This window comes from Mauremys reevesii, unplaced genomic scaffold (genome assembly GCF_016161935.1).
Source record: "Mauremys reevesii isolate NIE-2019 unplaced genomic scaffold, ASM1616193v1 Contig75, whole genome shotgun sequence".
In the NCBI taxonomy this organism is placed as follows: domain Eukaryota; kingdom Metazoa; phylum Chordata; order Testudines; family Geoemydidae; genus Mauremys; species Mauremys reevesii.
The window spans coordinates 309398-336155 of record NW_024100890.1 but is presented as its reverse complement, the minus strand read 5'-3'; the positions used below and the strand labels follow the sequence as shown (position 1 = coordinate 336155).

Here is a 26758-nt window from a genome sequence, read left to right as displayed (position 1 = left end):
TAGTCAAACACAAATAAGTTCTCAAGCAGCCTTGTTCTTATTTTGCGTATCTGTAATTTTCATTTATTATCAATTGAAATATTTTTCATTGGTCTGTGTGTAGACAGCAAAAGCCAGGGTTGCCAACATTTATGAATAAAAGCTCATTATTCCCAGCCTGGTGGTGATAAACTCTCAGGCTAAAAGCCGGGTTAAACTGGAATAAGTGTTTTCAAGACCTGATTCTCATTTACACCAGTGCTGCTTGTCTCAGTGGAAAGGGGCTGCAGCTTCACCAACTTTCATGATTTTATCATGAGTCTTGTGATATTTGGTGTGTTTGATGAAGCCCCAGCTCCTGGAAGCATGTGAGGAGGTGAGACTCTCGGCTTTTGTTTTCTAAACAAAGGAAGTATCTAGGTCTCTTTGTTGTGGAGAAACACTTAAAAAGTTCACCCCAGTGCAGTCTAAAGCTCTGAGACACCAAAAGGCAAATAAAACAATACAAATACTTACTATATTGTTCTTATTAAACCTCATGATTGTGGGGGGCTGGCCTGCAGATTTTTAAAGTGCTGTGCCAGTGAGAATTCAGACTGTAAATCTCTCTGTTACCCAAAGGAGGCCCCCTAAATGAGTGTCATTGTTGATCTAACACAGCACAGTGAACAGAAAGGGGAATGGACACAGAGGACAAGCTATGGGAACACACATGGCGCTGGGCTGTGAGCCTCAAGCAGGACATGAGCACAGTCCCCCCAGGCCCTGCCAACAGCAATTCCAGTGCCCAGGGAAGAACAATTAATGGGCCCCCGCTGGTGCCCACACGCACAAGCCAAGCCCACGTGGACCCATCTGACATTTGGGTGGTGCTGCGCCTGTGCTGGCTGGTGCCCAGCGAGCTGTGGGCTGTGCTGTTGGGGGGCGCTCGTCCGGCATGGCCAGAGCTTCCACATGCCCACCCGGCTGCCTTCACCGCCACCACCGATATCACCCCATCCGCTATAGGTGCTGAATTTTGGTTTTGCCAGTGGGTGCCCCCTCTTGGCTCTGCCCCCTTCCCAAAGGCCAAGACCCCACTTCGCCCCACTCCACCTCTTCCTCCCCCACTCTGCCCCCTAGGTCTCCTCCCCCAAGCGCCTCCTGCCCACTGCCAACTCCTTTCTGCCCCCTCCTGCTTTAAGGATGAGGTGTGTGTGTTTGGCTCAGTCTCCCCGTCCAAAATGGCAATTTCCAGCATATTTATACACACACTTCCTTCATATTCTAGTTATTGAATGTGTGTCTATCACTGGTATCATAGCAATGTCATCATTAAAATAGTAATGAACTACAGCATTACATTACCATGAATTACAGTGTATTAAAATCATTACACTCAGCTACAAGCTGCCTTCACTGACACCCCTGTGTACAGACACTGTGTTCACTCTGTGCCTCACCCCAGCTTAGCGCCTGCTTGGGAGCTGAGGGCCACTGACGGCTGTGGGAAGAAGGTGAATGGGACTCACAAGCAGTGGGGAGTCTTTCCCTGCTCCCTTCCTCTTTTCTCCACTCCCTGCCCCTTTCCTTCCCTCTTGTTTTTTTTCTAAGTCCTTGCTCCCCACCTTCCTGATGTTTCCCCTTCTTGCTTCCCAGCCATGTCCTTTTTCTCATCTCTCTCTGCTCCCCACCTCCTGGTGGCTCTGTCTAGTGCCCGCAGAGGAGGTTGCCCCTCCTCGAGTAGGAAGGGTGACCTAGTGGTTCAAGCACAGGCCTGGGGCTCAGGTGTCCTGAGTTTGGTTCTCTGCTCTGCCACTGACTCCCTGTTTAGCCTTGGGAAAGTCACTTCACCTCTGTGTACCCTAGATCCCACCTGTCACATGGGGCTAATGCTGACCCTGACTCCTAGGCTGAAGCCCTTCATGGCTGTGTGGTGAGGGGGGAAATGGAGATACCAAGTGTTACGGAGTGTCGGGGAGTCAGGGCCCTGCACCCCTCTTCCTGGGATTCACTGTGACTCTCAGCCAGCCAGTAAGATGGAAGGTTTATTGGACAGTAGGAACGCAGTCTACAGCAGAGCTTGTAGGCACAACCAGGACCACTCAATCAAGTCCTTCTGGGGGTTCAGGGAGCTTAGTCCCCAACTTGGGGTTCCCTGCGCTGCACCACCCAGCCCAAACTCCAACTAAAAACTTCCTCTAGCCGCTTTCTCCCCCTTCCCCTCTGCTCCTCCTCTCCTTTGTTCAGTCTCCCGGGCAGAAGATGTCACTTCTCCCAACCCCTCTCCTGGCTCAGGTTACAGCTCAGGTAGCTTCCTTCTCATCCCCAATGTAACTCCCCGGCAACATTCCCAGGTCAAATCCACCCCGCTCCCTGCTCCGTCACACCAAGGTGAGTAGTTTGGGCTCCATGCAGGGGGCACAGGAGATGGAGGGGCTCAGGCCAGCTCCATGGGGGTGGGGCATCAGCCCATCTTCTGCCAGGGTCATGGGCTTCTTCTCCCCACCCACCCCACGCAGTGTGGCTCCTGCTGTGGTCCAGGGCTTCTCCCATCCACCCTGCATGGCTTTTGTCGCAGTCTGGGACTTCCCCTGCCCCCACCCAGCAGCCAGTGTCCAGGGCTGCTTCTCCCCACCCCTGATCAGTGTGGCTCCTGCTGGGGGTCTAGGACTTTTCCTTCCCCTAATGTGCCACTGCACCCATCCAGCGCCTGCGCCTAGGAGCCCTGCAGCCTGCTGGGGCGATTTCAAAGGGCCTGGGGCTCCCAGCCACCATCACTACCAGGCACTGGCAGCTGCCGCGACTGGAGGCCCCGGACATCAGACGGTGGGTTCCTGTTTGTGGGTTGCTAAGTAGAAGCACACCCCTCTGCAGCCCAGATTTAGGCACCTATCCATGAGAGGGATGTGGCTTAGGACACCCATTCCCCCCTTGTTGGCATCTCCCATTGGCCAGCTTACATGGCTCCCCGCCTACTGAGGTGCCTGTGTTACCCACAGATTGGCAGTGTCTAGGCAGTTTAGGCACCTGACTCAGCTCTGAGGGTCACAGTGCTGCTGTTCCTGTGATTTTCTTGCTGCCTAAAAATTCCTCACTGTGATGTTCAGAATTGCAACACCCAAGTCCCTGCATGGATTGCCCCCTGTGCAACCAGTCACCGCTCCGCAGAGCAGAGCGGAGCAATTCCTGATTGACATGGGTGTGTACAGGGCAGAGAACAGGCTGGGTAGTGACACATTACACAGTAAAACCCAAACTCTCTTCCTAGAGGTGCACTCAGTACCAGCTCCAGCTTTTTTGCTGCCCCAAGTGGTGAAAAAAGAAAAAAGAAAAAAGGAAGAACCCAATTGAGCTGCCACCGAAGAGGAAGACAGCAAGTGAAGGACCCGCTGCCGAATTTTCACCAAACACTGAAGCAGGGCAGATTGAGCCGCCGCTTAAGTGCTGCTGCTGCTGCCAATCTGGACCTGCTGCCCCGACAACTGACACATTGACGCCCCTTTCTATTGGCCACCCCAGGCACCTGCTTTCTTCGCTGGTGTCTGGAGCCGGCCCTGGGTGCAATATTCCCAGTGGGGGCTGGGGGGACACAACCAAATTGGGAAGCAAATTCCATGATGCTGCCCCCAGCAGCTGCATCTGGGACAGTAAAGTGGATCAAACAAGAAGAACTGTTTGTAATGTTTTATTTATAGTAAGTTGCTGGAAAATAGCAAAGTAAAAGGCGCTAAGAAGGAGCTTTAATAACCGCAGCACGGCAAGGAGATCCCCAGCTACTGAGAACAGTTTTCTTAATGGCACTAAAATGGCATCAATGGCCAGGAATTAATATAGGGAATTAATGAGTTATTTTCTCACTTTCAGTAACATGTAATAAATCTCCCCGTCCCGCTCACGTTCCCTTTCCTTCCATACTGTCCTTTTCTATTCATTATTGTTCTAGCCTCACTTCCCATCCCTGTTTATTTCCCTCTCTCTCCTCCCTGTCACAGATCATCCCCCTCGGCTGCTCTCTTCCTTCCCTGATCTTATCCCTTCCCCTCGTGCTGATCCCGGGCTGGGAGCCCCCAGTGAGATCTAAGGACACAGATCTGTACAAAACGCTCCCTGCAGCTGCTGCTTCTCCCCAACCCTCCAAACCCTGATTCATGCTGTGTCCCTGCAACCCCCACCTCCGCCTGTCCCCAGCCCAGCTGTTAGTTCTGCCCCCTGCCCAGCCCCCATCTCTGCCCCTCAGGGCTCCTCTTCCCCTCCTGCAGCCCCAGTGGTTCTTACTCCTTCTCCCCCCATCCCTGGGGCTGCAGAGAGGGCGGGGGAGGTGCTTACAGCAGCCATAGAGATGAGAAGCCAGAGGCTGGGTAGATGGGAGTCCTCCAAGATCATAGCGACTGGGGTCCATGAGGCTAAAGAGGCTGATTTCTGGTTCCCCCTTCAGCTGCGTGTCTCAGGGACACAGTCTGAGCCGGGATCCCCATGTCCCCACCCAGAGCCAGGGTCGGATTCTCTCCCTAGAGACGGAGCCTGGTGGGAAAGTGAAGATCGGGGCCTCGTCACCAGCATCGATAAATGTCACCTGCCCCCGGTCACAGTCCAGACAAACCCGGATCCTGCTGGGAGCCCGGCTCAGGGGCAGGGGGGTCACAGGGGAGCTGAGAGCCCGGAACTGATCCCCCCACTGCTCCACAGCCCAGATCCCCCCCTGAGGGCGAAGGCTGATCCCTCCCTTCCTCCCCACAGACTCTCTGGCCACCCCCACAACCCAGCATTGCCCATCCCCCACCTCCACCTCCCAGCAATGTCTCCCCGAGGTGAATCCCTCACAGCCCAGCACACAGGGCCAAGTATCAAATCTCTCAGGGTTGTCGGGCAGATCCTGGCGTGTGTCTCCCCATCTCACACTTTTCTGATCCTCAGACAGGACGAGTTCGGGATGAGCCGTGTCTGGATCCAGAGTCACATTTGCTGGGGAGGGGGAGAATCAGAGCGTTAGGGGCAGAGCTCGGCCCTGGGGGAGGGTTTGATGGTGTCAGTGACAGAATCTGCCCCAGCTGAGGAGTGATTCTGAATCTCCTTCCTGCAGGATTTACCTGTCAGCTCTGAATGGGGAGCAGCTCTGAGATGTCAGCACAGTGCAGGGGAGAGTCACGCCCCTGGCAGAGATGGGCCCTGCAGCAAAAGGGTCACTTGAGCCAGGTCTGGGACTCAGGCTCTTTCCTGTCCTGCTGCACATCTCTCCAGGGAGGGGACTAGAGACCCACATGTCAGGGGGGTGGGGGGGATGGGAGGCAACATAGTGGTGAGAAACTGAGCTCCCTCTCCTCAGTGCTCACTGACCTGCCTCACCTCTCCCTGCAGTTTCGCATCTTAAACCCCATATTCCCAGATGAGAAAGAGCATCACTGGGAGAGGAGAACAGATGCCTTCCATCCCTGCCCCCTCAGCCTACGTGAGAGCAAGGGGAGTATTGGGGGAGAAGGAGCGGGAGGGGAAGGAGGGAGAGCAAGCAGAGAGGTGAATGGAGACATGAAGGAAGGGATCCCAGAGGGGAAAGAAAACCATATTGGATGAGGAGGAGATGGGGCAGGGGAGGCCCAGGGCAGCAGGACGTGAAAGGTTATAGAGAGTTTGCTGTGAGTGTGAAAACAGCAACTCACCTGCCTTTTACCTCCAAGCAGCCACCATCACCAAACCTCCAGGCCCTTCCACCTGCCCCCACTCCTACTGCCTCCGCACCAGCCCCATTCAGCTGAAGGCCTGCTGCTCTCCCCACCCTCCTGTTCCTGCCAGGCACTGCCGGCCCTCCAGACCCTTCCAAACGCTGCCCCATCCCTCAGTCTTCTGCGCCCTTTCCAATCCTGATGTCTCCCCCTCTTTGCACTCTCATGACTTTCCCCCTGGGCTCTCCCTGTGGTCTAGCACCAGGGTTCTCGTCACTGGGCATATTTTATTTCCTCACCTCCCTGTTTTGTCACTTGAAATATCTTTGTTTCTCTCTCTCTCTCTCTAATCTCTGAATTTTAGCATTTACACGTCATTTCCTCGGTTTCCAAATTCTGAATTGTTAAACCTCAGTTACTGGGCATTTAACAGACCCAGAATTCAGTTTGCTCCTGTTCCACAGCCAAGGCCGGCTCCGGGCACCAGCCTACCAAGCACATGCTTGGGGCGGCACCTTGGGAGGGGGCGGCGATCGGGGTTTGTTTTTGTTTTTTTTGGTTTGGCCAGGCAGCGCTGGGGGGGGGACTTGGGCGGTGCGACGTGGTGCTCAGGGGGGCGGGGAGTGGGGCGGCGCGACGCGCGGGGCGTCGGGGACTTGGGCGGCGCGAGGCGGCGCTGGGGGGGGGGACTTGGGCGGCCCTACATGATGCTCGGAGGGGATGAGGACATGGGCGGCGCGACGCGGCACTGGGGGCAGGGGCGGCTCTAGAAATTAGGCTGCCCCAGGCAGCGCAGTGTGCTGCGCCGCCCTTCCTCGGTCCCGTGGCGGGTCCCCTCTTCCCGCGGCTCCGGTTGAGCTCCCGCGGCAGGTCCACCGGAGCCCCGGACCTGCCGCAGGCATGACTGCGGGAGCTCCACCGGAGCCGCGGGAACAGCGGACCTCCCGCGGGCACGGCTGTGGACGGTTCGCGGGTCCGGCGGCTCCGCTTGAGCTGCCGCAGTCATGCCTGCGGGAGGTCCAGCCGAGCCGCGGGACGAGCGCCCCCTCCGCAGTCATGCCTGCGGCAGGTCCGCTCGGCCGCCGCTCCGGTGGACCTCCCGCAGGCATGACTGCGGCAGGTCCACCGGCCCAGCCTGCCGCCCCCTAGATTTGGCCGCCCTAGGCAACAGCTTGGTTTGCTGGTGCCTAGAGCCGCCCCTGACTGGGGGGGCAGGGACTTGGGCAGTGTGACGCGGCGCTGGGGGAGCGGGGACTTGGGCGGTATTTTGGTTGCTAATTCCCATTGATTTCAATTGGCATTAGGCCCTAGCTGTACGTCAGGCCATGGCTACACAACTTCCCTCCCCTCCCACTGAGCTGGGAAATGCAGGATGCTTGTGAGCTCTGCCCTGAGCAACGAACTCCCCTCCCACGGCCACAGTCAGGGGAAAGAAGCAAAATGTTCTAACAGCCGCTGAGACTGGCACATTGATAGAATCTGAACTTCAGTTACCTTCTTGTACAGGTGGCGCAGAACTTCCCAGCCCTGGAAACACAGAGTCAGAGATGAGAGCTCATCTGAACAAGCACATTAACAGAAATTAGTGTTGTAGAGAGGGAGGCCACTCGTCCGGGATTAAAATGGGCCAGCCTCTGTTTGAGAGGTTTGTCTGCTGTCCATCATGGGGTCTAAAATGGAGATGATTTTGTCCAGTGTTGGATGGGGGACCCCACTCGGCACCCTCCATCTCTGAAAAATGGTGTCCCCCATGCGGCATGACCTCACACGCACCATCACGCCAATGAGGATGGGGTGGCACCGGGGGGCCCAAACCAAACCCGACAGTCTGGAAATATCGAGCGTTCTGAGTGGCTCCTTATGCCTATAAAATGTTACACTGCGGAAAAGATACATCCTAGAGTTCAACATAACGTAAACAATCCCCAAATACACGTGTGAACATTTCTCTGTCAGCGGCTACAATTTTAACAGACTCTTTTTTCCTTAGCCAGTGACCTGTGTGCGCATTATGATACAATCTCCAGTTACATGATCACACACTGTTTTTTGACACAGGACCCCGCCTCATTCTTTCACTGCCCAGGATGGATGCACAAGGGGTGAGGATTAAGGGTGTACAGGCAAACATAAAACCGGCATTTCCTACTCTCAAGTCTTCAACATTGCAGCCTGAATCATCATCTGTTCGTGGGGGTGTTGTGCAATATTCTGTACTTGTATCATGTCCCCTCTCACTCCTCTCTTTTAAAGGTAAAAATTCCCAATTTTTTCAATCTCTCCTCATGCTGATTCTCATTGCCTCTCTCTGAGCCCCCGTTTCTTCTTCGCTACCCTTTCTGAGATGGGGTGAGCGGTACCGAACACCGTGCTCCAGATGAGGGTAAACCACATTTACAGAATGGCTGTATAATATTCCCATGTCATTCACCAGCCCATTTTTATGGATTCTCATATTTTGTTTGACCTTTTCTCCAGAGCTGCGCAGTGAGCAGAGGTTTTTGTCAAGCTGAACACAGTGAATTCCCGGTTGCATTACTGAGCTGCTGATGCACTTATTTTCAAACCCTGTAATGTGAATGAGTTGCTCAATTTTTTCCCTCCATGGTACATTCATTTATCACCAGTGCACTTCATATCCCACCATGTTTCTCTTTCACACAACTTGGGGTAGGGGTGGGGGTGTAGGTCCCTCTGAACGGCCTCACAGTCTTCACTGGACTTGAATAGCCATCCTCAGCTGTGGCCCCCTGGAAGAATCATCATTCCTCACAGGGACCACTCCTACCCCCTGGGCAGCTCTCTATTCCTCTCCCACTCCCTAACCTTACCCCTCCCCATACCACTCCTCTCCTGCCCCATCTTCCCCAAGGAATTCCAGAGCCCACACTGGCTCTCTCTGGGCTCTTACTGGTTTCCCATACAGCTTGGATCTTGCCGTGTGTTGGGGGTGGTGCAGTCAGTGTGTGATGCAGGGCCGGTGCTACTATTTAGGCCAACTAGGCGGTTGTCCAGGGTGCCATCAGTTGGGGGTGCCAAAAATGGCGCCACCAATTTTTTTTTAAAGCCTTTCAGCGGCTGCTGTGCTGGGAGGCAGAGAGAGTCTGAGCTGCCAGCAGCCTGCCCAGGGGTTCCCCCGGGTCAGGGCACCGCCACCGGCAGCCCAGGGGTTCGGACTGCCAGCAGTGGCGCACTGACCCAAGAGAACCCCTGGGCTGCCTGCCGGCGGCTCAGACTCCCTCTCCCTCCCAGCGCAGCAGCTGCCCCATCCCATGTGATTCTTCTCATTGCCTGCTGCGGTACCGGCGGCTGGGCAGAGCTCCACAGGTCTGCTTAGCACATGTGGCAGGAGCCTGGCGACGGGCGCAACAGCAGGGCTTCTGGAGCAGAGGTGAGCTGGGGTAGGGAGGTGCCAGAGAGCTCCTGGGAGCTGCCGCGTGGGGGCACCTCAGGGCGGGGGAGGTGCCACGGGGGGGTGGAGCTGCTGCAGGACTTCCTTGCACCGGCCCTGGTGTGATAGGGTCTCTATCTCTGTGTGTGACCAATGGGTGTCTGTGTGCAGTGAATGTGCTAACCTCTGCTGGCTGCCATGTACCTGTACCACGGCTAGAGTAGCAGCAGCAGCAGCTGTCTGGGCACATGCAGCCCTGTTAGGGCTTCTGAAAATTGAAACCAGCAGCCTAGACATTAACCTGCCCTGGCCCAGCCCTTTGTCCACCCCTCCCTCCCTGAGCCTCCATCCCCATCAAGGGACTCTAACAGCATCTCGCTGGGAATCCTCTGAGCTTCCAGTGTGCACAGATGAACTCCTTAGGCACCCAAAATCACAACGTTGGCCACACAAACCTTTGAGTTTTTTCACCTTAGTACAGAGCTGTCCCTGCCCCAAAAAGCTAGTGTAAAATGTTAACTGCATGAGAAAAAGGGACGGGAAATCTCAGGGCAGGGGAGCTTTGGATATTGATGCAATAGGAGCTGTAGTTACCTGGGCAGACGACGTTTCTTCTCCAGTCTGAAACCAAACACAGAGAGAGGGATGAGAACTCAGCTGAGCAAATGCAGCAACACCAGAGCTCTGGGATGAAGAGCAGCTGGCTTAAGCTGAACCCAGGCAAGAGCAAAGTGATTCAGAAGCAAGGACACATTTTGAAGAACTAGATGAGACTCCCCCCTTCATCTCAGCTCACTAGGAAACTCTGCATCTTCCTGTGGGTAACCGTCTGGCCACAGTGATCCCTGCCTCTGCCGCTGCCAGGCTGGGTTACTGCAGATCACTGAATCCACAGCTGAGGGTGAAGGCTCCAGCCAGGGGCGGCTCTAGAGCCCAGCGGGGCAAGCACCCGCCTGGGGCGGCCCTTTCCCAGGGGGGCGGCAGGCTGGGCCGGTGGACCTGCCGCAGTCATGCCTGCGGGAGGTCCACCGGAGCCCCGGGACGACCGGACCTGCCGCAGGCATGACTGCGGACGGTTCGCTGGTCCCGCGGCTCGGCTGGACCTCCCGCAGGCATGACTGCAGCAGCTCAACCGGAGCCGCCGGACCAGCGAACCGTCCGCAGCTGCGGGAGGTCCAGCTGAGCCGCGCGACCAGCGGACCCTCCGCAGTCATGCCCGCGGGAGGTCCGCTGCTCCCGCGGCTCGGGGGCGCCTCCCGGGCATGATTGCTTGGGGCGGCCAAATTTGTAGAGCCGCCCCTGGCTCCAGCTGGTACCTAATGCAGCTGCCGGCCTTCTCCAGGGCTTAGGCCACAGTGACACATCAGGCCCATGTTCCAGTCCCTTCACTGGCTCCCAGTCCCCTTCTGATGCCAGATTAAGACCTTGGTTTTAATCTGAAAATCAATTGAATGTAAGGGGACTGTTGCCCCCTTACTAACATTCAGTGGGGGTGTTTGGTTGCTAGCCCCCAGCACTAAAAGGGGAGGGATCGATGGCAAATCAGGACCCTGAGACTGACAGTCCCCAGGAACAATGGCAAGAGGCCAATGCTCCAGGTCAGCCTGATTGACAGAGCGGGCCGGCTAATCAAGGAGACAGAAGGCCAGGGTGGGTCCCGTCCTCCGTGTGAGCTGGAATTGCCTGGATCAGACGGAGTGGGGCCAAGCTAAGGAGAAAGCAGGGGCTGAAGCTGAGCTGGAGAGCAGAGCTGTGCTAGATCCAGAGGGGCCAGAGCTGCAGCCAGAGGGCCAGGTGTGGTGAGCAACTGGGACCAGCCAAGGGGGGAACCTTGGTAAAAGGGCCCAGTGCATAAAGTTGCTCCAGCCAAGGCTCCATGCAGGCCAGGCTGGGAGGGGGATCTTAACCCGACAGGGGGCTGACGCTGGGAAGAAGGTTCCCACCACCAAAGCCCGGAGGTGTGTGGTCACCACCAGTGCAAGTGTCTAACCAGCAGCATAACTGCAGCACAGCCAGGGCCGGAGAAGGCGGCCTGGGACCTACAAGGAACAGACTGTAAAGTGCTTTGATGTCCAGAGACACTGTTTGTAATGTTCCCTGCCACAGAGCAGAGTGATGTGTTTTCCTGTAACCTTTCCCATTTTTTCTTATTCTTCTCTTTAAATTAATTGTTAAGTAAACAACTTGTATTTGGTTTAAATTGTATGGAATAATCAGTGGGTCGGGGAGGTGCCCAGTGCAGAGAGGGTACCCCGGAGTGGGGACACCTTAGCCCCTGTCCTAGGTGGCCACAGCAGGGTTGGGGGTCGAGCACCCCAGGAATCCTGGGCCCAGCCTTGTTGGGGCTACGAGAACTCTGCCAGACAGGAGAGTCCTCAAGGGCAGGGAGGCCTCTGGGTAAAGGAAGTGGGAGCGAGGACTCAGATCTTTTCGCTAGCCCACTTCACCAGGGTAGCACAGAAGCCAGGAAAGTTCCCCACAATAGCAGGGCCATTCCCCTGCTTACATAATGAATCCAGCCCCAGGGGAGGCTGTTTGTGAGCCATCCAGGTAGGAGGCTACATAGGCAGAGCATTGTATGGGGCACCCAGGTTGCAGGGCGGGGGTGACACAGCCACCCCTTAGTCTGGATTGTACCCTGGGTATGTCACAGTGACACCCTAAATTAAAGCTCCCTGGCTAAGCAGGGGATAGAGACACCAAAACCCAGTGAAAATCAGAGGGGGTGGGGACAGGTGTTCCTGCCTGATGCTATGAATTCCCCTTTGAGAGCCCTAGGTACCATTTGACCCTCCCCTCCCTTCCCCTCCCCTGTGTTTAAAGCCAGAGCTGATTGGACTCCATGGAGAGCCCTTGGTTCAGTTCAGCGATTGCAAGACCTGAAACTGCTGATGAGTAGGTCTAGGGGCCAGGTCGTAGACCTAGTGCAGGAACAGGGCTGCAGCGAACAACATGGAGATGGAGGAGAAGCCATGGCCTGCTGGAATCCCTGGGAGGTCGTGGAACCTCAGAACGCACCATTGCAGAAGTGGCCGTGGGGGGCCAGCAGCAGCTGCGAGGAGAACAGCAGTGGAGCTGACCAGTAACAGCCCCAGAAAAACCAGCGGCAGAGGCATCAGCCAGTGGAGGCAGAGACAGCAACAGCCGCCGCAGTGAACCAGTTCCAGAGGCAGGAGAGGCATTGCTCAATGTCCCTCCCTGTTTTTCAGGGAGGGGAAGCAGTGAGCAGCCAGTGTCACAGGTGCCGACTTCCCCTCTGGCCCATGGGTGCTTGACACCCTGCTCCACCCCAGGCTCCGCCCCCCAATTCCACCCCCTTCCCCAAATCCCCACCCCTGTTCTGCCCCGACCCACCTCATTCCATCCCCTTCCCCATGTCCCAGGCCTCACCCCGCCTCTTCCTCACCTGCTCCCCGAGGTGTGCCGCATCCCTGTTCCTCCCCCTCCTTCCCAGAGCATCCTGAGTGCCTTGAAACAGCTGTTTTGCAGCAGGCACTGGGAGGGAGGGGGAAGAATTGGTCAGCGAGGCCGCCAGTAGGTGAAATACACTGTGGGGATTAGGGAGCTTGGCTGTGGGTGGGTGCAGAGCACCTGCTAATTTTCTCTGTGGGTGCTCCGGGCCTATCGGCACCTATGGCCAGCGCTGACAGTAACAGCAGCAGCAGCAAGCCAGTTGTAGATGTGGAAGCAACAGCGGACGCCTTGCTCAATGTTCCCCCTCTTCCCCACACACGCACTTTTCAGGGGTGGGAGGGCACCTCTGAACTCTGGGTCTTGGCTACTTGAGAGCAACCAACTGTGAGTGGGCTGCAGTGGCGGGAGAGGGCAGTGGTGTGTTACAGGTCATTCACTCATTGGATTTTCACAGGGCAAGGTGGGAAACTGAGGCAAAGGACACTGCCCAATGTCCTGTGGGGTGGGGGTTTGCTAAGGGTTACATGCTTTGGAATCATGGCCTTGGTGTTTTCCAAAAACAATGCTGGATTCCTTTGCCTTGTAATAGAAGTTTTCTTTTGTTACACCCAGACTCAGGGCGGGTGAGTGGGACGTTTTGTCTCTTATCCTGTGTCTACACCAGCACTTTTGTCAGTAAAACTTTTGTCAGTTAAGGTGTGAAAAAAGCACGTCCCTGACTGACATAAGTTTCACTGACAAAAGCACTGGTGTGGACAGTGCTGTGTTGGCGGGAGACACTCTCCCAGTGATGTAGCTACTGCCGCTCATTGGGGGTGGTTGAATTATGCTGGTGGGAGGTCGGTATAGAGCAGCCACATGGGACACCCGATTGCAGGGAGTTGCAGTGGTACAGCGGTGCCACTATAAGCCTTAAAGAAACCCAGGAGTTACATTTTCCCAGATTATTGGGTGAAGTCTCAAGTGTTTTTTGGTTTGTATTGCTAAGAAGAACCCTTGACATTGAACCCAGCCCGTGTTGCTGCCGACTCCACCTGGCAGAAGGGTGAGAGATCGAGAGATCCAGAGAGAGTTTCAACAGCACGGAAAAGGCTGCATTTGAGAACCAGAAACACTTACCAAGTTCTCTTTGAAGATCATCTAGGTAACATAGAATCAGAAACAAACACACACTAATTAAGTGCATCTCTTCTAGGATGGAATCAACCCCAGCCTCCCATCACGCATCCTTGCCTGTCCCTCACAAACCCATTGATCCAAGCTATGGGCAGGGAAACCACTGAGATCCGGGGAGAAGAGTCTCTTTCCAACATAGGAACATAAAAACGGCCGTACTAGGTCAGACCAAAGGTCCATCTAGCCCAGTATCCTGTCTACCGACAGTGGCCAATGCCAGGTGCCCCAGAGGGAGTGAATCTAACAGTTAATGATCAAGTGATCTCTCTCCTACCATCCATCTCCACCTTCTGACAAACATGGGCAGGGCACGGAGCACCTGCAAAGTCCCATAGGATGTGGCTACATAGCAACTGAATACCCCTAATTTGTACGAAGTTTTCCTTGTTGGAGAAAAGGGCACAACACTTACCAATTTCTGTATCACGTTTCCCTAAAATAATAAAAAAAACCCAGAAATAAATATAAATTATGATTAGGAGCATTTTTCTCTTGGATATACAGTTGTCTGAGTTTTGTGAAAGTTGAACATTGTGTATAACTTCTCATATTACCTTTTAGAGTGAAATTTATCAGGGTTAATCTCATCCCAATTTCCTTTTAAGATTAAATGAAAAAATGAACAACTTCTCCTCAGATATAATTACACACAAGATCCATGTTGGACCAAATTATTTACTTGTCAAATGAGGCAAGAGGACATTTGAGGGCACAGAGTCCTCCTGGTCCCCCATGTCATGGTGCCTCCAGCGCCATGTAGATTTTACCCTCAGAGAAGATACACTGCAAACAGGGCCGGCTCCAGGCACCAGCCTACCAAGCACGTGCTTGGGGCGGCACCTTGGGAGGGGGCGGCGATCGGGGTTTGTTTTTGGTGTGCCCAGGCAGCGCTGGGGTGGGGGGCGGAGACCTGGGCGGCCCCACGCGGCGCTCGGGGAGGGGCGGAGACCTGGGCGGCGCTCTTTTTTTTTTTTTTTTTTTTTGCTTGGAGCAGCAAAAATGTTAGAGCCGGCCCTGATTGCAAACAACATCTTCTTTCTGATTTTCTCTTACCCACATACTGAATAATGATCAATACATTATCACTGATATTTCATGTGATTTTCAAATTGATCTCTCTTTAATAATAACGATCATCATAAATAACAGAACAGCAAACAACTTAATGGAAAAGGTTCTATGTAGAGAAAAATTGAACTTACTGATTTCTCCAAGATGTTTCCCTACAGAAACGAAATAAAGCAAACAGATGTAAATACAAGTTATTTAAGAATATTTTCCGTTAATGGAGATTTAAAGGCGTGTTTTTATGATAGGAACGTCTGGCCCCTAAATACCAACATTTCATTCATGTTTTACTAACCATGTGGCTACGCTAGAGTTAAGTGTCCGACAGTAACTGACTGTTTTCAAGGATTTACAATTCTGAAAGTTTTGAATTCCTTATGGAATTAGGGTCTGATTTTTCAAGGCATTTAGGAGCCTAACTCCCACTGATTTCAGTGAAAGTTAGCTGACCACATACCTTTAAAAATCTAGCCATTAGAGCCCAGTCCGGCTTCCTTGTATTGTCTCTCACATTCCCATTTGCTTTGCTTGTAGCTCAGGGGGTGCAGACTTGAATTTCTGGCCCTCAAATTATCAGCATGATTGTTTTAGCGACATGACTTGTGCATTCAGTGCTTGATCCTACACTCATTGAAGTCGATGGCAAAGCTCTAACTAATGTTACTGGCGCAGTATCTTGGCTTTCATCTTTTTCTGGTTAAAAAACTCCACCCAAAAAAATCATAAACAAAACAAAGAAATACCCTTATGAGGAGACAAATTTGTAGAAAAGTTTTCCTTGTTGGAGGAAAGAGCACGACATTTACAGATTTCTATATCCCGTTCCATTAAAAATAAACAGAAATAAATATAAATTCTTAGTAGGAGCAGTTTTGCCTTGGTTATACAGTTGTCTGCATTTCGTGAAAGTTGCCCAGTGATTATACCATTCATGAGCCTTTGATGGGTTTCATATTCTCAACACCAGGAGAAAAAGTTTTCCCTTCTCCATCTCTGACTTATTGTTCCTCACCATTGTCAGAACTCAGGTTCAGGCTCAGGGGTCATGCCTATTCAGACCCCTCTTTTCTTTTCTACTGTGTATATTTTTTTAATATTACCTATTGGGGTGAAATTTGCCAGGCTTTGTCTCATTCCAATTTCTTTGTAACAGTAAATGAAATAACTGACAACTGCTTCCAAAATAAAATCACACACAATCGTTATGGGGACCCAACTCTGTACAAAATATTTACTTATCAGAGGAGGGAAAGAGACATTAACTAATTCCCAAAGTCCATGGGGACTGAGGAGGGAATAACTGCACAGCTGGGTGGGAAGTGGTGAGAAAAGAGTGAGGAGTGGAGAAGGTTTTGGATCAATCTTTCCTCCACCCCTTCCCCAAATGCTCCATTCAGCTTAACTGAGGCAGTTCTGGGGGAGAAATATTCTGTGCCTGTAAAGGGCTGGTGCAGATCACTGCCTCCTGGCGCAAATGGAAACCTTAGTAATGTTTCCTTCCCTGTGCTGCTGAGGGGAGCGCAGTGCAGGTCTGTGCTTCCCCTGCTTGGCCTAGTGTAAAATTTCATTCTTCCCTTTTTTCATTTATTAGAAGAAAATTCTTGTTCATGTCACTAACATTTTCCCCTGTGACATTTACCTTTCATGTTAAATAGATAAAGAGTGAGGCCAATGAAACCAAACAAAACCAGGAGAATCACACTCAGAACCACCATCCATGGATTCACCCTAGGGAAAAAGAAATCTGAAAAATAAACCCCACAGGATTTGCATTAGTTTGGAAGCAGGAACATCAATTTTTTCTCTATTGCACATAACTACATAAATAGTCCCCAGCAGGACGTATGTGAGATAAGAGTGAAAACATGACCCCCTCTATGCTACACAAAAGGCCAAAACCTGATTGTAAAAATTACTCCAACCAACACAGCTTTAGCACTGATTAACCTGTGAATGAACCGGCCTGGTTTGATTCATGGTATTCAGAGCTTCATTGAGTTCAGGGGCAAATTCTCTGCTCACAAAACCGCACTGACTTCAGTGGAGTTATGGCAGCAAACAATTTGCTCCTCACTGTTCAGCAGCATTCAGAAATTGCAAGATTATTTTGGTGAGTCACTAATAATTTCCCCAATTATTTCAATTAATTATAATTGCAATTAAGCCAAACATTAAGTGCTGAAAATTGATTCATCTTCTTTTGCCGTTCTTTTGTTTACAGCATCAAAATCATCTAGCCGGGGTGGGCATTTCAAACATGCCTAAGGCCTTCTCCACACAGGATTTGTGCACTGGTTTAGGGAAATTGGTGTAACACTCATGCAGTCATTGTTACACTGATTCCACAGCTGACCACGTAACAGGACTGCCCCAATTTAACTAAACTGGTTGACAAAACTTTAAATTGTAAGTCAGCTGAATAGTGTCCTTTCTCCATTTAGTATCAATCAGTAAGGAACTGACTTAAGCTAAAAACATAGGACACTCTGAAACTGAAATAAGAGCATTCAGACAAGGGGTTTCATCAATAACTCAGTAGATAAGCAGTGCAACTTGTGTGTGTAAACAAAGGCAAAATGCGTGTTACACCAATTTCCCTAAACCAGGGACATAATTTGGGAACATTTCACTTATTGAAAAGGTAGCAAACAAACCATAGTGTAAAAATTGCTATAGTCACAAAATCACTGTGGTGAAGTTAAGTTTTTAGGAACAAACTCTTTCAAGGTTTGGTGAATATTTCTTCTCAAAATCATACTCTTTTTTTAAGAAAGATTTTCAGGAGTATCAGAGTTAAGATTAAATTTACATGAAACCCAAAACTCTGATAACTCATAAATTCAAAATTAAGCAGATTGCCTGAGTTGTGACCTGTTAAGGTACCAGTTTCTGAACTTCTTTGTTTTTATGTCGTTGTAAAATATGCACAACAGATGCTTCAGTTCTTTGTTTTGTTTTGTTTCTGCTGAAGGTGATTTAAGCATGTGGGTTTAGCTGGTAACTGACCTGCTATATAAACTGTTGATTCCTTTTCTTGATTGAGAAAGGTGTTCCTGATCCAACAGGACTTCTGGTGTCATAGGTAATACACCGCTCTGAGAGGCAGTAGCTGGGTTGACAGAAGAATTCTTCTGTTGACCCAGCGCTGCCGGCATGGGGACTTAGGTCAGCTTAATTTTGTCATTCATGGGGTGTCTATTTTTCACACCCCTGAGAGACAGTTAAACTGACCTATTTTTCTAGTATAAACCAGGCCCATATTTGTCTAGATGTCTTTTCCCTCCTTTTGAAGTCAGCCAAAAACATCTTTTGGGCAAGGAAATCTCTTGACCATTCTGAAAATGTCTTTAATTAAACGTTGGGAAAGTTTTCAGCATATTTTCCAAAGTGTATGAATGTGGTCGTGTGCTGAAATCTAGTCACGCTGCGTTACTCTAAAATAATTCACAAGTTGCTAGTCACAGTTGTTGCAGTAGAAAAGAACAAAAGCTGCAGCCCAGACTAAGATAATACAGACAAGAGCAGCTGACCTGCTATCTTCAGTTCCAATGGGGCTTCTTCATAATAAGAGCCGTCTTGAACAAAACAATAGTATTGTCCTTCATCTGAGCGTCTGATATTAAGAATCTGCAAAGAAACATTCCCATCCGTGATGCCAGCTTTCAAAAGCTCTGTCCTTCCACGATAGTCTGGCATCTGCTCTCCATACTGATCCTTTCCTTCATGATACTGATGAACAACTGAAGTGAACTCAGATCGGAACCATCTCACCTCCATGTTCACAGCGCTCATCCTGGGGGACAGGTGACAGGGTAACACAATGGCCTCACCTACAATGGCAGTGACAGGGTAACCAGGACCCATCACTCTGAACTGGGCTGTGAAATACACCAAAACAAAAAGAGAATAAGCTCAGGGGGCAAACATGCTAGAAACAAAAAAGTCAGTAGGTTCAAACTTTCCAGAAATTCAGCCTGGGACAGACACCTAGTATGCAAATTTTCAACCTGAATATTTGAAATTTGGAAAAGTTACAAGCAACTGAAAAAGACATTTATAGTAGAAAGTGACAGGCCAGCTCAGGTATAGGTGTCACTGATAACGCCCCTTATATTAATCTGATACGCCACAGAGCCATTTCAGTGCCCTGTGACCAGACAGGGTGACCTGAGTACATACACGGTATACCTGATCTCTGTGATCTGTTCCGGCCTTCACTATATTTCTGATGTGATTTTAAGCATTGGTTTTAATATGACAAGGGTGAAAAGTTGAAATCCTGACTCCACTGAAGTCAACAGAGATCGCCTAGAATTTCACCCTAAGGGTTTTGGGACCCAGCTTCTTTGGAGACCACCACCTCTCACCTCGTATGATGACACAATTTTCTCTGAGAACAGCTGAGGTTCGAGTTTTCCTCCTTTGTCCCCCTTCACCTGCTTTTAGTGAGACAGGGTCATAGCCAGGACATTTTCAGTACAGGGTCTTGAACTCTGGGACTCACTTGCCTTGGCCCCACTGACCCCAAATCACTTCAGCTTTAGGCCAGGTTGCCTTGGTGTTTGAGAAAGGACTGGGTCACAGAGGATGCAAGCATGTGAAGTAGGATGCTCAGCATGACCAGAGGTGCGTAGAGCAGCCCACAGTGGAAATGCCAACATCAGGGAAGGCTGCAAAAAGGAGAGAAGATTCTCCCAAAACTGGTGGTTTACACTATAGTTAGATTCACCAACCAGTCACAAACTGTGCTCCTGATCCCCCACACTGGTTATCAAGAAAAGAAATCACACAGCCCCCTTTAATGCATTCCAGTCCCTGGCTCCCAATCAGCGAATAGGTTCAGTAAAGTGAGAAGTTAGTTAAAACTCTATTCACTTTACAAAATGTTCTTTTAATTCCCCAAAGGACGAGACACATTACCAGATCAATACCAGTTTGAATCTTACCCCAAATACCATGCTGCTAGCCCATCCTTTAGTATCTAAATCTAAAAGGTTTTATTAGAAAAGAAAAGGAACAAAAAAGAAGAGTTACTAAACGGTCAAAGCAGTCAGATACTTTCATATACACCTCTATCCCGATATAATGCTGTCCTCGGGAGCCAAAAAAATCTTACCACATTATAGGTGAAACCATATTATATCGAACTTGCTTTACCCCGTTATATCCAAATTCGTGTTATATCAGGGTAGAGGTGTATATATACACATATATACAGAGAGAGAGAGAGAGACTTCAGAATCCATATATCAGATTCTTATTAGCACTGGTGAATTTGCTTGCTTGCAAAGTCCTCTGGAACACATCCAAAGCTTGGATGGGTCTATCAGTCCTTTGTTCAAAGCTTCAGTTTTTAGAGAAGTTACTCAAGAGGTGAGAAGCAGGATTGCAGACAAAATGGAGACAATGCAGCTGACTTTTTATATCCTTTGCCATGTGGAGTGGACATCCTTTGTCCCAAACACAAACTCACAGCACGTGGGCATGAAAAGGTACTTGGAGTCCCCTGTCCATAGGCATGTCCTCATAGGCACCGACTCTGTGGGTGATCCGGGGCTGAGGCACCCACAGGGAAAAATTAGTGGGTGCTCTGCACCCACTGGTAGCCAAACTCCCCGTCCCACAACACCACCTCCTCTGCCTACCTCCCAGCGCTTGCTGCTGCCAAACAGCTGTAGAAAGCTGGGAGGGAGGGGAGAGGAGTGGGAATGTAGCATGCTCAAGGGAGGAGGCAGGGAAGAGATGGGTCCAGGGTGGGGATTCGGCGAAGGAGTCAGAATGGGGGAGGGAGGGAGCAGGGTTGGGGTGGGGACTTTGGGGAAGGGGTTGGAATGGGGGAGGAGTGGAGTCGGGACAGGGGCAGAGGAGGGGGGTCAAGCACCCACTGGCACCAGTAGAAGTTGGCACCTATGCATGTCCCTACATGTCCTGAAGAACAACAAGGAGTCCAATGGCACCTTAAAGGCTAAGACTTATTTTGGGCATAAGCTTTTCCCAAATAAATCTGTTAGTCTTTAAGGTGCCACCAGACTCCTGCTTGTTTTTGTGGATACAGACCAACACGGCTACCCCCAGATACTTATCTACATGTCCTGCTGAATCATAGCCCCGGGCTTCTCTCAATGGTTCATTCTACAGCAGGCTGGATAGTGCGGATGCCGGTCTGTCTGGGGGTATCACCCAAATCCACAGCACAAGTTGGAGGCACAAATATACTGCACATATTTATATCTCACCATACAAAGATGACACAGACCTATAAACAAGCTTATCATATTTAGCAAATCAAGCCTTTTCCACTGATACCTTACATAGAATCAGACCTGTAGGGTGACCAGACAGCAACTGTGAAAAAATGGGACAGGGGTGGGGGGGCAATAGGTGCCCATATAAGAAAATGTCCCAAAACCTGGGACTGTCCCTATAAAAATGGAACATCTGGTCACTCTATAGAACTGGAAGGGACCTCAAGAGGTCATCAAGTCCAGCCCCCTGCACTCATGGCAGGACCAAGCACCATCTAGACCATCCCTGACAGGTATTTGTCTAACCGGCTCTTAAAAACCTCCAATGATGGAGATTCCACACCCTCCCTAGGCAATTTATTCCAGTGCTTAACCACTGTGACAGTTAGGAAGTTTTTCCTAATGTTCAACCTAAACCTCCCTTGCTGTAGTTTAAGCCCATTGCTTCTTGTCCTATCCTCAGAGGTTAAGGAGAACAAGTTTTCTCCCTCCTCGTAACAACCTTTTAGGTATTTGAAAATGGTTATGTCCCCTCTCAGTCTTCTCTCTTCCAGACTAAACAAACCCAGTTCTTTCAATCTTCCCTCATATGAAATGTTTTCCAGACCCCTAATCATCCTTGTTGCTCTTCTCTGGACTCCCTCCAATTTGTCCATATCTTTTCTGAAATGTGGCACCCAGAACTGGGCACAAGACTCCAGTTGAGGCCTAATCAGCGCAGGGTAGAGCGGCATAATTACTTCTCGTGGCATATCTTGTATAAGATTCATTGTGATTTTGTAATATTGGTATCAATGGTCACCCATATTCCATACAGCCTCACACTCAGATACTATGATGATATAAGTACCTAGATAGATAGAGAAACTGAGTTGCCTCATATGCAGCAGGTGGAGAATTACTCCTCCAGAAGGGTTGAGGAGGAAGTGGAGAATTATTTACTGATATTGAGCCAATCTGAAATTTGTTGGCTACCTTCCTCGTGGGTGGGCTTGGTTCCCCCCCCCCCCGCCCTCCCCAGTTTTGTACAAACTAGTGGAATAGGCATGATTTATAAATCACTACAGTGAAACAAATCCTACAAGCAGCAGCAGGAACAGTGGGATTCCTACCTGATTCCAGCTTGTGAATGTGATAAGTAATGAAGAAAATGATCAAATTAGGCAGAGAGGCGCTCACTGTGGAGCTAGGACAGAATGAAAGAACCTTCATCTTCACTGTAACTTGATCTGGACACCAGGATAGAGGAGAGAAAAATACTTTACTAAAACATATTTTGCATTCAAATCTGATGTGTTAGAAAAAGGAACTATTATCTGTAGTTAGTGAATTGAATGGATTGTTTCTGGTCACCGTGTCCTTCAAGATTTTAGAGCTGGTAGATCTCATCCTCTCACACCTTGTTTTAATGACTATTTCAGAGTGGAAAACAAACTTTCCTGATTTTTCAACTCCCAACTGGTTTCTCAACTTCGAATGGACAAGTCATTGAATTGAGCTAGTTGGGTACATTGAAATGAATAAAATATTTTCTCTGTAGCTGCAGAACAGGCTATTGCTGTCAAAAGCTGGGTGAGCCCTTCAACAAATTCTGCTTCCAGGTGCTTAGCCTGTGACTGCCACTGCTTCATTGATCTGATTTTCTTGAAAACTTTTGAAGCAAACATATACGGCTTGAATGGGTGTGTGTGTGTGTGTGTGTGTGTGTGTGTGTGCGTGCACACGCCTTAGCATCAGTTGTCATAATTTTAATCTGAAAGATAAACCAGTATTTAAATTTAAAAAATCCAAGTGAAAGAAAAGCCTCTGATTTAATTTAAAATAATTTTTTAAAGATCAATTTTTATCCACCCTGAGTGAATGACATTTCCTTCAGACCCTTATTGCCAAAGAACTACAGCACTTTGATGAATTAAATTAATAGAGGTGATGCACTGGTTTGTATAGATTGGATGAATTATTGCAGAAAACTGAAATTTGTTTGTGCCTTTCAAAAACAGAGCAGCAGTACTGCCAAACCCAGGATTCAAAAGTCAGTGTAACCCCTACCCTAATGTGTTAGGTGTCTGTGGTACTGTATGGTCTTGTGTTGTCTGCAGTGGCACTTGAACAAGGGTAAAGGGCATGAGGTAAAAATTTTGGGGGCACTTTCTCTGGCTTTCAGCACCACCACTGTAAAAACTGTTCATGCCCTCCGCACAGAGCTGGGGATGGGAGCAGGGCTGTATCTCCAGAAGGGTGGCGCACAGACAGGGGTAAAGGGACTGTGGGCAGGAGTGGATCCCCACGTGCGGGACCATGATCGGAGCCCTGGGACCAGGAGTAGAGCCCCACATAAAACCTGGGGACACTGCACCCTCCACACCCCTACATCCCATGCCTATGACTGTCTGGTCTTGTAGCTTTGATTACTTTTAAAACTGCATAATTTCTTAATTATGGGAACATATACAAGCTGTACATTTTTGTGGGCTTTTTTTTGTTCTTTAGAATATTTGTTGCTTTATGAAAATCAATACAAAAAAATTCTCCCTGCACACAATTAAAAAAAATTAATCACAAATTGGTCAAAAAAGGTATGTGATTGACTTAAAAATCAGTATTTTAAATATACATTTTGAGTTCCTATTTTTTGCCATTTGGTTTCTGAGCCTTGAGGGTACACTTAATCTCATACTTTCCCCTGCAACTATAAAGGCTGCAAATTAATTTTTACTTTAAATGAAATCAAATATTCTCATATAAAATCAAAACTAGAACATTAGGGCTTTTAGAAAATTACCGAATGCTGTGACACTTAAAATAAAAATCACAAATAACTCTGAGAGTTGACAATACTGAACCTGTTCCAAAATACTTAAAACTGATTTTTCAATAGAATATGGCTTTTAGACATTTGTTTTTTAAAACTGATTTTTCCTATTATTTTAATGTTTCTAATTTTTCAACAAAATGATAAATGAAAAAATATTTCAAATTGATTCAAAATGAGAAACCCTAATCAAAATGGAATAAAAACATTTTATTCACCCATCCTTTATCCTGTCTCAAAGGAGAAAAGAGAGAAAAAAGGAAAACTGGAAAAAAGGAAAACTAAAATCTAATATTTTATGGACTAGTATGTGATTAAAAATTTAAAAATAAGCAAAATGTTTCAAACAAAAGAAAAACAATTTCACAACAATACTGCCATTTAAAATAGCTGCACCCCGCCCTCCAGTCAAGAGGCAGAAAACTGCAATGTCAGCACAGGGAGAAAACTAGACTGATGGCAGCTGGATTTGCTGCAGTAAATTTCCTGTATTCAAAATACAGGAAATTACAAATCTCCCCCAAGAACAGTGTTGGGCCCCCTGTTCTTGAAAATTCAGCAAAACAAAGAAATGACTCATTCCACAAGCTGTAAAAGTCTCACGTTACATTGCTATGAAAACAAACTGCAACGTATTTGACAGCAAATCACTTTGAATGTAGCTATTCCGTCAAGTTTCCGCAAAGAGAGAAACAAATGACCACGGGATTATTTACTCCTTGTGTTTTGAACGATCTGTCTGTATCGGGTATCAGGCGTTACAAACAGTTCTTCTGACGCAAAATTCACCCACCTGGTTGGATCTTCTGAGAAGTTTAAAATCTCCCGGGTGTGGCCAGACTTCACCCCTTTGGTTGGGACAGTGACATGGTCACTGACTGGTCCCGTTTCTCATGCATGTTGCTCAGCTAATTCTGGCGATCAAAGAGCCGCGGTTCTGTCTCGTGGCTTTTCCGTAGAACCGTGTTACAAGAAATGTGATTTTATTCCGAATTGACAAACCTGCGCTCGGCTCGCAGCGTTCGCCCGGTGAAAGTGAAAGTAACACTGTCCATTGCCTCATTGCAAACCCTGTCACGTGCGGAGGTTCGAGTCTTCTCTTAAAGAAACAGCCTCGGTCCTGCTGCTCCGCGAGTGTGTGGGAAACAGGAACTTTATGTTAACAAAAGGGGCTTTGGTGGTGTTCTTGGGGGTGGGGGGTTGCAATATAGTTTATTAGATTCAGCAAAAGCAGGAAGCAGATTCTCTTTAAAATCATGACTGGATTCAGGTAACTAGGACACCTGAACAACTGACTCTGAATCAGTCATGAGTTCAAAAAGGAAGTTCCGGTTTCCCACTGAAGATCGTGACCTTCCAAAACATCCAGTTCATCAGAAGTGATTTGCTGTGTTGTTGCAGCCATGTTGGCCCCGGTCTATTACAGGTGGATGATGTGAGATCTTTTATTGGATCAACTTCTGCTGGGGACAGAGACGAGTTTCCCAGCAACACAGACCTAAAGAAGAGCTCAGTGCAGCTCCAAAGCTCGTCTCGACCAACAGCAGGAGTTGGTCCCATAAAAGATTTTATCTCCCCCACCTGGACTCATTTAATCAAAGCTCAAATTTCTGAAAACCAGGAAATACAGAGTTAAGGTACCAGCCAGTGCAACCTCAACCCTGCCCTCATGGGGCTGTCACTGGTCACTGATCTCTATGCATCCCAGATGTATTCCTGGTGTGGGGTGTAGCTAGACCAGGGGTAGGCAACCTATGGCACGCGTGCTGAAGGCGGCACATGAGCTGATTTTCAGTGGCACTCATACTGCCCGGGTCCTGGCCACCAGTCTGGGGGGCTCTGCATTTTAATTTAATTTTAAATGAAGCTTCTTAGACATTTTAAAAACCTTATTTACTTTACATACAACAATAGTTTAGTTATAGATTATAGACTTGTAGAAAGAGACCTTCTAAAAACATTAACATGTATTACTGGCATGCAAAACCTTAAATTAGAGTGAATAAATGAAGACTTGGCACACCACTTCTGCAAGGTTACCGACCCCTGAGCTAGACCAAAGGGTGGAGGAATTAGTTGGAGCAGCTTGGGAGAGCTGTGACTCCAAGATGAGGGGACAGGAGATTAATTTGAGGGTTTCATGCTGTCACACGGGGGCTGCATCTTGCCAGAGCCCACGGCCCTCCCACAGCCCTCTGGCCACTCCTGGCTCACTAAGGCACCATTTCAGAATTTATTCGGGGGGCGGGGGACAACTTTAACCATCATTCCAGGCAGGGCTGAAAGTAAGTAGAGGGACTTACCAGTACACTGGGTCCCTCCTGCGTAAGGTGGGGGGTGGCTCTGCTCCCCCCCAGGGGAAAAGCCTTGGATGGAAGGGGAGGGGCTGAGGAACAGCCTCCTGCAGCCAGCCCTTCATAGCCACCACTGCCACAGAGACTGAGAGCCCCGAGCCCTTTTAAATTGCCAGGACGTCCCCTGGGCAGCTGCCCCTTTTGCTTCCTTCAATCGATGGCCCCAACGGTAGGGTCTGGCAGCTACTGGACTCTACCGGCAGGGCCGCCGATGAGGTCGAGCAAAATGGGCAGCGACATTAAAAGCCCAGGCACTGCTTTGACGTTGCCATGTATAAGCCAGTACCGGCAGCCAGTTCTTACCGGTACGCTGTACCGGCCTGCGCCAGCCCACTTTCACCTCCGATTCCATGAACAACGTAGGCACCTTCAAACTCTAATTTTTTTGCAGATAACTTAGGAATTAGCTGACAGGAGCACTGTATCTAATTCCTATATAAAGGAAGAAAAATATATATATATACAAACTGCAATTTAAGCCATATTTTGAGTTTATATGTAAATTAGAACAATCAGGAGATAATACAGTAAAATATTCCCAATTCCAAACCTTGAGGTTTCAATTCTGGAGCTTTACACAGGTATCAGAAACATGTTTGATACTTTATACACTATCTTTAGTAGAGATAAATAAAATCTGCTTAATTTCTCTAACAGACACATTCTGTGTCACTGCTGTT

The 26758-nt window shown here is 49.2% G+C and overlaps 1 protein-coding gene across 5 annotated transcripts; it reads right to left on the bottom strand.

Annotated features, from left to right (window-relative positions):
* Window positions 1–2618: 2618 nt before the first annotated feature.
* Window positions 2619–24778, bottom strand: LOC120394713 (butyrophilin subfamily 1 member A1-like). Of its 5 annotated transcripts, XM_039518914.1 has the most exons (11): window positions 24518–24778; window positions 22025–22141; window positions 18439–18545; window positions 18198–18294; window positions 16307–16411; window positions 14802–14822; window positions 14012–14032; window positions 13543–13563; window positions 9604–9630; window positions 7113–7145; window positions 2619–4923 (listed from the first exon to the last, which is right to left on the bottom strand). In XM_039518914.1, the coding sequence occupies exons 2-11, from the start codon at window positions 22122–22124 to the stop codon at window positions 4406–4408; spliced, it is 1050 nt and encodes a 349-aa protein (XP_039374848.1). In that variant the 5' UTR covers window positions 22125–22141; window positions 24518–24778; the 3' UTR covers window positions 2619–4405. The 5 variants fall into 5 exon arrangements, with proteins under 5 accessions (XP_039374848.1, XP_039374847.1, XP_039374846.1 ...); XM_039518912.1 differs by having other exon boundaries at window positions 2625–4923; window positions 18198–18545; XM_039518915.1 differs by having other exon boundaries at window positions 4887–4923; window positions 7113–7177; window positions 18198–18545.
* Window positions 24779–26758: the final 1980 nt, after the last annotated feature.

Bases quoted from the DNA above. Each gene is read 5' to 3' on its own strand.
- LOC120394713 (XM_039518912.1), bottom strand. From the start codon at position 22,124: ATGAAGGTTCTTTCATTCTGTCCTAGCTCCACAGTGAGCGCCTCTCTG. The intron at 14,823-16,306 runs GTAAATGTCACA...TCGTTTCTGTAG, and splicing joins TTATCTATTTAACATGAAAG to GGAAACATCTTGGAGAAATC. The intron at 9,631-13,542 runs GTAAGTGTTTCT...GTTTGGTTTCAG, and splicing joins TGATCTTCAAAGAGAACTTG to ACTGGAGAAGAAACGTCGTC.